General features: G+C 36.0%; 1 protein-coding gene across 1 annotated transcript in view; it reads left to right on the top strand.

Annotated features, from left to right (window-relative positions):
* The first annotated feature begins 2,305 nt into the window (after positions 1–2,305).
* LOC115209329 (2-amino-3-ketobutyrate coenzyme A ligase, mitochondrial) overlaps positions 2,306–12,390 on the top strand; it is a 29,856-nt gene continuing 19,771 nt past the window's right edge. Inside the window, exons 1-3 of the mRNA XM_029777689.2 lie at positions 2,306–2,744; positions 10,654–10,865; positions 12,080–12,169. Of these exons, the coding sequence (XP_029633549.1) occupies positions 2,660–2,744; positions 10,654–10,865; positions 12,080–12,169 (387 nt within the window). The 5' untranslated portion in view covers positions 2,306–2,659. The remainder of the gene's footprint in view (positions 2,745–10,653; positions 10,866–12,079; positions 12,170–12,390) is intronic.

Raw genomic sequence — 12,390 nt, 5'->3', positions numbered from 1 at the left:
CACCTGGAATTTGCATTACCAGTCTGGAATCTCTATCTTGCTCAGGACATTGACCTCCTGGAACCTGTTCAGAGACGTGCAACCAAGTGAATACCCCCCATCAGGCATCTACCATACTCTGAATGCCTTGCTTCTCTGGGCATGGATACATTGAAACTCTGACGTCTAACAACTGACTTGGTAAACACCCACAAAATTATTGACCAGTGTGCCAACAACCACCTCGGAAACCTTTTTGAACTCCATGTGTCTAACACACATGGGCATGCCTACAAAGTCAGAAAACAGCACAGCTCTCATGACATTTGGAAACATTTTTTCACACTCAGAGTTGGTGAAGCAGGGAACAAACTACCAGCATCAGTTGTTAGTTGCTGAGACATTGCATTCTTTAAAATCTCCATGCTTCCTGAAATTCACCAACACTACACCTGATATCCTCCTCTCTATATGGATGCACACATGTATATCATGACTCATACACTGTTCACTTTCCTGACTTTTGTACATAATTTTATGTACTATACATGCACCTTTGATGAGTTGTAGTGCACTTGAGTACTATACACAATAATTTCATTATCATATCAACTCCCAGAAAGATATTTTTTAATGAAATTTTCTACAAATACCTTTCAGAGTGTGTAGATTGTGATTATATTGGAATTCAGTATGGAAAAATATTTTTAAAAAATGGTGGGCTTGGACATATTCCTACTGGCATGTATCACATATATCTATGTGATGTGTCAGTATATATATGTGCATGCTCACCATTTTCCTTTTCACACCAAATTCTGATATGATTGTAATTTACACATTCTGAAAGGTATTTAAAAAAAATATTTCTTTTACTTGTTTCAATCATTTGACTGCAGCCATGCTGGAGCACCGCCTTTAGTTAAAGAAATTGACCCCAGGACTTATTCTTTGTAAACCTCAAACTTATTATATTGGTCTCATTTGCTGAACCGTATAAGTTATAGGGACGTAAACATGCAAACATCAGTTGTCAAGCGATGGTGGGGGGGGGGGGACAAACATAAACACATAAATACATACATACATATATACATACATATATATATGTATATATATATATACACACACACACAAACACATGACAGGCTTCTTTCAGTTTCCGTCTACCAAATCCACTCATAAGGCTTTGGTCGGCTCGAGGTTATGGTAGAAGACACTTGCCCAAGGTGTTACACAGTAGGACCGAACCCAGAACCATGTGGTTGGGAAGCAAGCTTCCTACCAGACTCCTGCACCCATCTGTGGAAAATTTCATTAAAAAATACCCGTTTTTTTTTGTTGGAAGTTATGAACATTTTCACAGCAAATGCTTATATAATCGGAATCTACACCAAGTGAAGTGTATTTGTAGAAAATTTCATTTTAAAAATATCCAGTTTTCCGGATGTTATGAGAAAACCAAGTCAGACGGGACATATTTGTTAGTTAATATCTAATTTAACACATGACTACAAAAAAAAAAAAAATACAAGTGTAATAGGTGTAAAAAAATATGAAGTAAACAATTCTGAAAACCAAAGTTTGCGCAAGCGAACTAGGGGTGTGGGGAGAGGACTTTCGGAAAATTCCCACGATCCGATTTTTCCCTCATAACTTTCAGGAGAATAGATATTTTTTAATGAAATTTTATATAAATATCTTTCAAACGGCATAGATTACGATTATAAAGAAATTTGTGAGGAAGATTTTCCTGGGGTCTAGGGAGAGGAGTTTCGAAAAAATGGAGTTTTGGATCATAAATTTTCTAAACCATTTTTCTTAAAAAGATGCTCCCCATCATTTCGAAGGCTTTGCTGAAAAACAACTGGAAAAATACCCCGCCAAAACTTATGTAGTCTTCTTGATTTGAAACTCCCCTCTCCCACCATTTCGGAAAAAAGTTTTCCCCACAATTTTTTTAATAATTGTAATCTATGCAGTTAGAAAGGTATTTATGTAAAATTTCATCGAAAGATATCCATTTTTCCTGAAAGCTACGAGGGAAAAAATCAAATCGTGTGAATTTTCCGAATGTCCTGCCCCCCCCCCCAGTTGGCTTGCGCAAATTTTGGTTTTCAGATTCGTTTATTACACATTTTTTACACCTGTTAGTTTTTTTTTTGTTTAGGTGGCCGGGTGTTAAACTAGATGTTAGCCCATTTGCGTAGGCATGCCCTCCCACCATCAACTTTATTTAACCATTTTTCATGATGGTGCCATGCACCTCATATTCGTACACAAAAGAGTTAATTTTCGCTCGTACTTTCGTACTTCAAGAGTTTGTACATGCCCTTCCCATGTTTAAGACAATAGGGTGAAATTTGAAGGAGATTATAATTGGCTGAGAGAGGAGGCAGAAGTTTAACAGGAGGTTGCACGGTTCGTCCGACAACCTGCTTAAAGAGTTCACTTAAGGGTTATACACTTATCCCTCCGTCTGTATTGTTCCCAATTACAACCCAGTCGTAGTGACACTTACTGACATACTGCTATGTTGTTACATCTGGACAAACTAATTGATGTGTTTGTTTAATGTCTGATTGGTCGAACACGCTAACCTCACACACACATACACACTCAAATACAAGCACAGTTTTATTAACTTCCACACATCTCTCACTTGCACACAGGCTTGCACATGGCTTCATTCAGAATGATTAAACGACAGTTTGCTTGCCGCCAGATGTTTCGAAATGTTATCAAGTTGTCAGAACCAACTTTAGGTTCGTAGTAATTGTTTTTATCGAAAACTTGTGATTTTTATATCTTTCTCTAATGTATAACAATAACATATTGTTCATTTCTTTCCTGACCTTCAGGATACGAATTTTTGTTTATATAAAGATATGTTTATCATGTTAATCCACAGTCGAGAACAACAGCAAACATTTAGAATATATCAAATGATGTAAAATATATCTTATATAATTATATATATATTCACCTGTTTTAGAAACTATGGGAGGCGGGTGTCGTGATCTGATGACTATAATATTTACCATCATCACATTATAAATTTATCGAAAAAGAGTACAATTTATAAAGGTAAACTGGAAAAAAAATTAGTGAAACAAAGATATCTGTAAACAAACACTCCTTCGCTTATAGCTCGCACCAAGAGACACAAATTAATCTTAAAAAGAGAAAATTGAAGTCAAAGCAGTGGCAATGCCGCAGGTGATTGCGAGACAGGTGTTCTCGGACAGCTAGAAACAGCAGCAAAATTACCATAGGGTTTCTCAATCTTATATATATATATATATATATATATATATATATTGCGTAGCACACTGGAGGAACATAAAACAACTTTTAACGCTAAAAATTTAGAAAAGTATTGCTTGGCCAAATTTAATGTTTTACAAAATTATGAATGACATACTTTTCGAGATGTTCAAGTATTAGTACAGATGGTCTTAACACCTGGAATTATTATTACGAAATCCGTGGTATCTAGGCACCTCTTGCAGCGCAGCATGAGAGAATCACTGCTTTATATCTCGAAAAGGAAGGGACACATTGAATGATTTAAATATGCATCGTGTTCTATCATGACCATCCCACCCCGACAGAGAAGCTGGATCGTCATGATGGGAACAGCTTTGATCACAGGTTCGATGAATCAGTGCTGACCTTGTGCTAAACATAGCAACTTAAACCTATCTGAGCCTTTTCAATATAATTATTTTCGCTGTTATTTCTCCCCTTGTCTTTTCGCGTTGCATTGAAAACTAAGACACTAGATTAAAATAATTCAATGTAAATATTTTGGTTAAACTAAAGCGTTAAACCCGGTCAAAAAAACAAGACCGCTTTAGTTTAACCAATATTTTTGAAGTATTAACTGCGTCATTTAAAAATAAAATGCATTTCTTGAGTTCAAATCACATCAAGGCAAACTTGACCTTTCATGTACCTATAGAATTGGTAAATAGGCCTTATGTTTAGTTAATATCCTCATATAAGCTTATAGTTTTATAATAGGTTAGATAGTTTGTTTTTATTTGTTGTATGTATGTAGGCTAGGTTTCACGGCATCGTTTTGTACATAATTCGTTCCTTCATGTATATCCGTAAGTGGACACACACATAATACTAACTCTTTCTTCGGTATTCCCAATGCATGTAGAAAAGACAATATTCTAAAATCTCTTGACATTCTCTGATAAAACGATTGTATTATCAACTATACACACCTTCAAGAAATAAAGGCCCCAAATCATTTTTGATCTGGTTGTTATTGTTTTGTGCATATCATCTGTAATCGAGCAGACTCGTGCTCAAAGACATGAATATCCTATGCTAAGAGATTTCGTCGAAATTTCCTCGTAGTTCCTGACATTTACCGAGTTTTATCATTTAAACTATATTACTTAATTTACGTTTTTTAAGCTAGTAGGGTGTAAATTTGAAGAAGATCTGACTTTATTTCAAATTCGATCACGAAAAGGCTCTCTCGTAGGCTAGCACTTGTGTGTAAACGTGATGAAAATTTAATTTAACTTGTCGGTGCTTTTTGGATACATTTATTTACTATATATATACGTTTGTAGTCAATGGCCTTGAATGAAGTTATGAACACATTGACTTCTTAAAAATATCGGATTTTAGTATTTATTTATAGAAAATGTATTCACCTTAGTACGGTGGGAGATTGAAACAACTCAGCCTCCTGAAAACAGCGCATTCAGCAGTTTTTGTTTTCTGTACTTATTACATTAATAAATTCCATTAATACCTTATTTCATTTATCAAATGTGTGCAACAATACATTATTTACTAGTCCCCAATGTACGTATACCCATAATTTTATTAGTAATTAAGATGCTTAAGTCGCTGAAACTAATTTTGGGGTCAAGTTATTATATTAATAATTGCTTCTTAAAAGGCGCCGAGCTGGCAGAAACGTTAGCACGCCGGGCGGAATGCATAGCGGTATTTCATCTGTCTACGTCAGTGCTTTTCAAACTTTTTGCTGGAGCGGAACCCCAAGGAAACATTCCACTGGCTCGAGGAACCCCTGTGTAATAATTTAATGGTCTTATGCACACATATCTGCACAGGAGAATTAAAAATTACTGCCGATTTTAGCAGTTTTGTAACTTCTTGCGGAACCCCTGGACTGTACTGGCGGAACCCTGGTTGAAAACCACTGGTCTACGTTTTGAGTTGAAATTCCGCCGAGGTCGACTTTACCTTTCATCCTTTCAGGGTCGATAAATTAAATACCAGTTGCGTACTGGTGGTAGTCGAATCGACTGGTCGCCTCCCCCCAAATTTCGGGCCTTATGCCTATAGTAGAAAAGAATATTTACTATTTAAAATTACTATGTCAACAGAGATTTTGTCCGAGAGACAATGCAAAAATCGTCTTCAGACTGAAAAGAAACTTTAACTGCGTCTCCTGAAAGAACAGTTTCTATTAAATAAAATGTACAAAACTGTTTATACATGTTCGTTTACAAATTTCACCTCCCTCATACTTTTAATGTGTTCCAGTACCTGATTAAGAACTCTTGTCACGGAGCAAAAAGTTAATTTTCAAAACAAGGATGTATTTTAAAAGATTTTACAATTTCTATGTTATTTAGTTTGATATATTTCAGCTTGTTTGTACTCACGAAACTCTGCATAGACTATTGTGACAAAGGAAAGGCTAATAACTAAAAGAAAGGATCGAAGTTTTATATATCCATTATTAGACTATTTTCTTTAGTCATTTGCACGGTAATTGCTTATAAGCTTTAAACTTATAAAATACTATATATATATATATATATATATATATATATATATATATAGGCGCAGGAGTGGTAAGTAGCTTGCTAACCAACCACACGGTTGCGGGTTCAGTCCCACTGCGTGGCATCTTGGGCAAGTGTCTTCTGCTATAGCCCCGGGCCGACCAATGCCTTGTGAGTGGATTTGGTAGACGGAAACTGAAAGAAGCCTGTCGTATATATGTATAAATATATGTATGCGTGTGTTTGTGTGTCTGTGTTTGTCCCCCTAGCATTGCTTGACAACCGATGCTGGTGTGTTTAGGTCCCCGTCACTTAGCGGTTCGGCAAAAAGAGACCGATAGAATAAGTACTAAAAGGTGGTGCTCCAGCATGGCCGCAGTCAAAATGACTGAAACAAGTAAAAGAGTAAAGAGTATATATATATATATAAGATTAATCAGCCGAAATTGCGAGGATGATCCGGTTCTTGACTGAAGATTGAAGGCTTCGAATGTCCCGTCCTTGTTTTTTGTATCGTCTCCTAAATGTTTTCCGTTCTTGTCCCAGTTTGTATATATATGTGTATATATATATATAGAGAGAGAGAGTGCAACAGAAGCAATATAAATTCAATATAACAATCTGCATATCATACATAAAGCATATACATGATTGAAAGCCTGATAATTTACGTCTTTAGAATTTATTAGTACTATTTTTACTACTTTCGTTGCTATTACTGCTGCTGCCACTACTCTCATATCTATCTATTTGGTAGAACCACTCCTTAAGATGACACAGGACTGAGGAAACTGGTGATTTGTTGTGCTTGAGAAGACCCAGCCCTCATAGAGAAATGATATCCTAAAACCATCTTGGTTGTGCTTGTACATGTGGGGCCCAACTCCCTCCTCTCTTTGCTCTGTCAAGCATTTCCTCCATATTTCATCCCCTAATTGGCTGCTGTAACCACCTCAGATCGGAATAGGCATGTATTACATCCCCTCCCTTCCAGCTGCCCCCACATCCACCCCAGTCTGCAACCATTTCCATTTCTCAATATCATCCCATCCCATGTTATTCTCACCAGTCACCTCTTTTTTGTGCCTTCAGTCATTGCTGTTCTCTACTAGTAAAGACCCCCATTTGGTCATGAGATTGCACCTAGAAAGTTCCCCTCGAGACACAAATCCAGGCAAAGGTGTTTGTGGAAGATCAACAGTCACCCATGCATACCAGCCTCCCCTCACTATGCCACCAATGTTATCCAAGAGAAAGGCAAAGGCTGATGCTGCAACTTCTACAGCTGAATGAACTGGAACAACATGAAATAGTGTCTTGCTCAAAATTACAACACACAGCCTGATCTGGGAATTGAACCCCACTACCTCATGATTTTGAACCTAATACTCTAACCATTAAAGAATTGGGCTGACAAACATGCGGTAGTGAGTCATTGCTGTCCTCTACTATACTCCATTCTTTAAACCTTTCTTACCTGCTATCATTCTCAATGCCTTCTCATGTTTACCATTATAGCTCCCCCACAAGCCATTCCTATATCACTTGCCATTAGCCACTACATGCACATCTTCCTCCATCTTTTCCCCTCTATCTCCCTCTGTGATCCACTATATCCTTAGATGCCCCAGCATCCCACCACCACTTCTGTCTTCCAGCTTTCCAGCTACTCCCACTCGCTCTTATATAATATGGTGTAACCTTGAATCTCTATTACATCTTGGGTTCATCCTTCCTTCACATTTTAACCACTAAACAGCCAGCAGAGAACCATCACCCCTACTATTCTCAAACTCTACTTCCTCCATTTATGCAAGTAGCCCCCCCCCCTTTCCTGTTCTTTTCTTGCCTTGCAAGTTACTTAGTAACTTCACTAGTGGTAGTGGCATGAAAAAAGCACCAAGTACACTCTGTAAAGTAGTTGCTGTTAGGAAGGACATCCAACAGTAGAGATCATGCCAAAGCTAACATTGTAGCTTGGCAAGGCCTTATGGTTTGCCAGATCCTGTCAAACCATCCAACCCATGCTTGCATGGAATATGGACATTAAATGATAATAATGATATATTAATTTTATTTTTCATCCAGAGTTATATATAAAAACGATTTAACATTAAAGTGAATGGTCACTCTACTTTTTAGTAGAGTACATATTAATTTTTACAGGGAAGAGGTTGACAGTAACTTTGAAGTTTCAGCTTATTACTTATCATCAGACTGGTTTTAGTCACTCAAGCTTTTGCAGAGTGTTTTTAGTAGGGAGTTCCTTTGGTATGTGTAGAATGACAGTGAGGTGTGGTGCAGGCATACAGGAGGAGTGGTTGTATAAGAAGGGGATATTGAGAAGGACAGGAGAAAAGTATAAGTTTTTATGGTTTACTATTGGTTGAATTTAACAGGACATGTGTGTGAAGGAGTAGACTTTTATAGGGGTTCATGTGGCAGTTGTGCCATATTCAGCTCGCAATTTGTATTTGTTGAAGTTTTTATGACTAATCAAGATATCTTTGCATATAGGATGGTTCTTAAAAGAATGTTAATAGACAATTCCGATTCACTTTGTCACAGAACACAAGTTAGAGAGAGGTCAAATTTAATGTTGGTATTAGTTTTCTTTTATGAAATTTTAAACTGCTCTGTTTTTAAAGGTTAGACTGATATGGATTATATTACTATAATTACTGGAGTATTTTATTGTTTATAACATGGTCATATACAAATGTAGACATATACAAGCATGCATATTTATAATTACATTTCCAGGAAAATGAATATAAATTGAAACCAGTCTGAACATTCATTGGGAGATTTCTTGCAGTAGAAGGACCTTACAAATCAAGTACAGGGTGAGGTATAAGTTGCGCACCATATGGATAATTTATTAAAAATATAATTATGCATAAAAATTTTATTTGCTAGTTATTTAATTGTCATATGCCCACCTTCAAATTGTCCCACAGATAAAAATCCAAGGGTGTGAAGTCTGACCTCAGTGGCCACTCAACAGGACCTCTTCAACCTATCTATTTGTTAGGGAACTGTTCATTTAGAAAGTCATGCACAATCAAAGCAAAATGTGGTGGTGCTCCATCATTGTTGAAAGAACCTGTTCAATCTTTCTTCTAATGGAATATTATAGATGCAATATAGTAAAAATGTCAATAGCATGTGAAGGTATGTTTCACCCATGATATTCAAAGAAGCAAGGACCGATTAACTGACCTTCCCATATTCCAGACCATACCAGGATCGTTTTGCACATGGTTATCTTGCATCCATCTAGGGTTATTATCAGACCAGTAGCGACAATTATGTCTCTTGACATGTCCACTTAGATAAAACATGGCCTCATCATTGAAGTATATGAATGATTGCTGTTTTGCAAATACCACTCGCAAAACTCTTTTCAGCAATTGAGGTCGACCCCCATGCAATTCCTGCACCAGATGAACTTTATGAGGATGGAAGTAATGTCTGTGGAGAATACATAAAACTGACTTTTGGCTATTGCCTGTCTCTTGACTTAACTTTGTTGTTGATTCTGCTTTTGGCTGTTTTTAAAACAACCACCATTGATGTTGGATCAGTTGCACTTTTCGGTCTGTCATTTCGAGGGCAATCAGTAGCACTACCTGTTTCTTTAAAATGATTAATTAGATGTCCAACAGTTGACTTATCAATTGGAGACGGTGTAGATTCTGCCTGTTGAATTCTTCTGCAACAGATCTGTGTGAGTAGCACTTGCTTTCCCATACATGAACACTAAGGTGACTTGTTCGTCCTTCATTAGTTTTTCACCTATCTTATTTCAAAATTATTTCTGCAAATAAGAAAATATTAGAACAAATTAGACATTTAAAATATTATTAATTAATTAACTCCTATGGTGCATGACTTTTGCCTCACCCTGTACAATAGTCCTGACAGCTCATGTATCTCAATAGTAGGCATCGATACACACTACCAGTGAGTTAGTTATTTGAGAAAAGATGAACTCTACTCTATTGAAAATAATGAAAATAAAATTTAAATTCTCCCTGCATCCCTAAGGGGATGTTAAGATCCATGAAGCGGAGAAATGTGCAATTGATTAATTTAAAATATAATTTTATAATATAGCCACGACTTGTATTACATAAGGGTATAAAAGTCAGTAATAGTGTGGTGTGGGATGTAATAAGTATCCAGATGTTTTTAGTTTAGTGTTGAGCATAAAAGGTTGGGGAACACTAACAATGGCATGTAGCTCTTATCTAGATGGTGTTGCTTGAAATTGTTCTGAATTCTTTTTACAGTGAGAATGCATTTCTTGGTATATAAAGTTCACATTTTATGTACAGTTATTTAACCATGTAGTTAAAACATTTCTTTCTCAACCAAGTAGTTCTGGGTTCAATCTCATTGTATGGTACATTGGACAAGTGTCTTCTACTGTTGTCTTGAGTTGACTACTACCTTGTGAATGGAATTTGACTGTTGGAAACTGTCTTGAAGCCTGTCATGCATGTTTGTGCTTATGTTGACACCAGTGTTGTATTTATGTTGTGGTCTTTTATATCTCATAACTTAGTGGTTTGGCAAGTAGATATTCATAAAATAAAGGCCAAACTGAAATAAATACTGGAGTTGAATCCGTGAAGGTGGTACCTCAACATGTTTGCAGTTCAGTAACTGAATCTATTAAAAGAACACGTATATGGTCATTTAAATATATGGATATTATTTTATAAAATAAAACTGTACTTTACTATAAGCCCATGCTGGCATTTTATCAACTGTTTTTATACAAGCAACAAAAATCTGATCAAGCTAAATGGTGTTAGTCAAGAGAAAAGGAAGTTAAAATGTTTGGTAGTGATGTTTTTATACATAATTTCTGTCTTTCCAGCACCACCATTATACCAGCTGCAACCTCGAGCTAATTCAGTCAGTTTAGCTTCTACCAAGAAAATTTTAGAAGAATCTCTGTCAGAAATAAAAAACGCTGGAACTTGGAAAAATGAAAGAATTATTGTCTCCAAACAAGGTGCTCAAATCGGTGTGGAAGGTCAAACTAGCTCAATCCTCAACTTTTGTGCCAACAACTATTTAGGCCTATCAGTAAGTAAATTCCCTAAATTTTAAAAGCTGCTGTGTATGTATTGATTTATCTCTCCCCACCCTTTTTTCTTCTTTTTGACATACAGATTTAAAAAATAATTTTTTGTAACTAAACACTTTCAAACTTCAGACACTAGTAGAATGTGTCATATAAAATATCTTCGACTCTTAGCATTTTTGAGAAAAACTTATATTTATGAAGTTATTTCACATCAAAGTTCTCGTATTTCAGTAATTTCAACCAATCAATGACATGTATTCAGCTGAATAAAATTATTGCCATTGTTTGTCAACAACAACTATCGGCGAGGTATTTTTCGTTTGTCACTGTTATTTATGACATCGTTCGTGCATTTGTACTGGTTTTAAGGTTTTAGGGTTAGGGTTAAGGTTGTCATAAATAACAATGACAAACGAAATATACACCACCGGAAATTCTTGTTGACAAACAACAGTAGTAATTTTATTCAGCTGAATACATGTCATTGATTGGTTGAAATTACCAAAATACGAGAACTTTGGCATGAAGTAACTTTGTAAATATAAGTTTTTCTCAAAAATGCTAAGAGTAAAAGATATTTTATATGACACATTCTACCAGTGTCCGAAGTTTGAAAGTGTTTAGTTACAAAAAAATATTTTTTAAATCTGTAGGTCAAAAGGTAAAGATCCGATTTTATTTATGAGAAAAGGAACATTTAAGAAAATCTCGTTGAGGTGATATGTGCACTCACATATACACATCCACTATTAAAACAATCCAAATATGAAGAAAAAAGTTTTATGGCTATGTTCGTTGCAGAAAATGTGAAATAGAGGACAATAAAGTAAAAATATATTAGTAGTGCACTTAAGATAAATGTGCTAAGACATAACTTGCTGTTTTAAATCTATCCAACCCATGCTGGCATAGTAAAACGAACTTAATGATGATTATGACTAGTGTGCTTCTCAAGAAAGAACTTGACAAGGTTTGTGATGTCAAAGATGCCAGTGACACAATCACATTTATTCTTGTTGCACCACTATCAGCAGCAGCAGCACCACCACCACCACTGGCCACTATCACCTACCTTTGTACTGTGTGTTAACTTCTGAAAAAACCCTGAATCTTTTTATTTGGTTGTGTAAAACAATACTCATGCTATTTAGACTTCTTTATGCTTCTATTGATTTTTATATCTGAAATTTTATTAATTTGTTTTCTCTTTTAGGCACATCCAGAAGTCATAGAAGCTAGCAAAAAAGCTTTAGACACTCATGGTGCTGGGCTAAGCTCAGTACGCTTCATATGTGGAACACAGGTATGTTCAACCATTCTTAGCATTTAAGATATTGGGGGCAGGATCACTTACTTTAGAGTTAATCTTTTGGGGGATCATTAAATGGCCCCTATAAAACCATGTTGGGATTTTTTTAATCTTCTGTGTCATGTAAGAAGCAGTCTATCAAAATGCACTGGACTTCTGATGTGGTCCTCACCTAAATACGCTCTTTTGGTGTATTTAAGATTGAATACATCAAA

The sequence above is a fragment of the Octopus sinensis genome, linkage group LG3, assembly GCF_006345805.1.
Source record: "Octopus sinensis linkage group LG3, ASM634580v1, whole genome shotgun sequence".
In the NCBI taxonomy this organism is placed as follows: Eukaryota; Metazoa; Mollusca; class Cephalopoda; order Octopoda; family Octopodidae; genus Octopus; species Octopus sinensis.
This window is presented reverse-complemented; position numbering and strand designations above follow the sequence as displayed.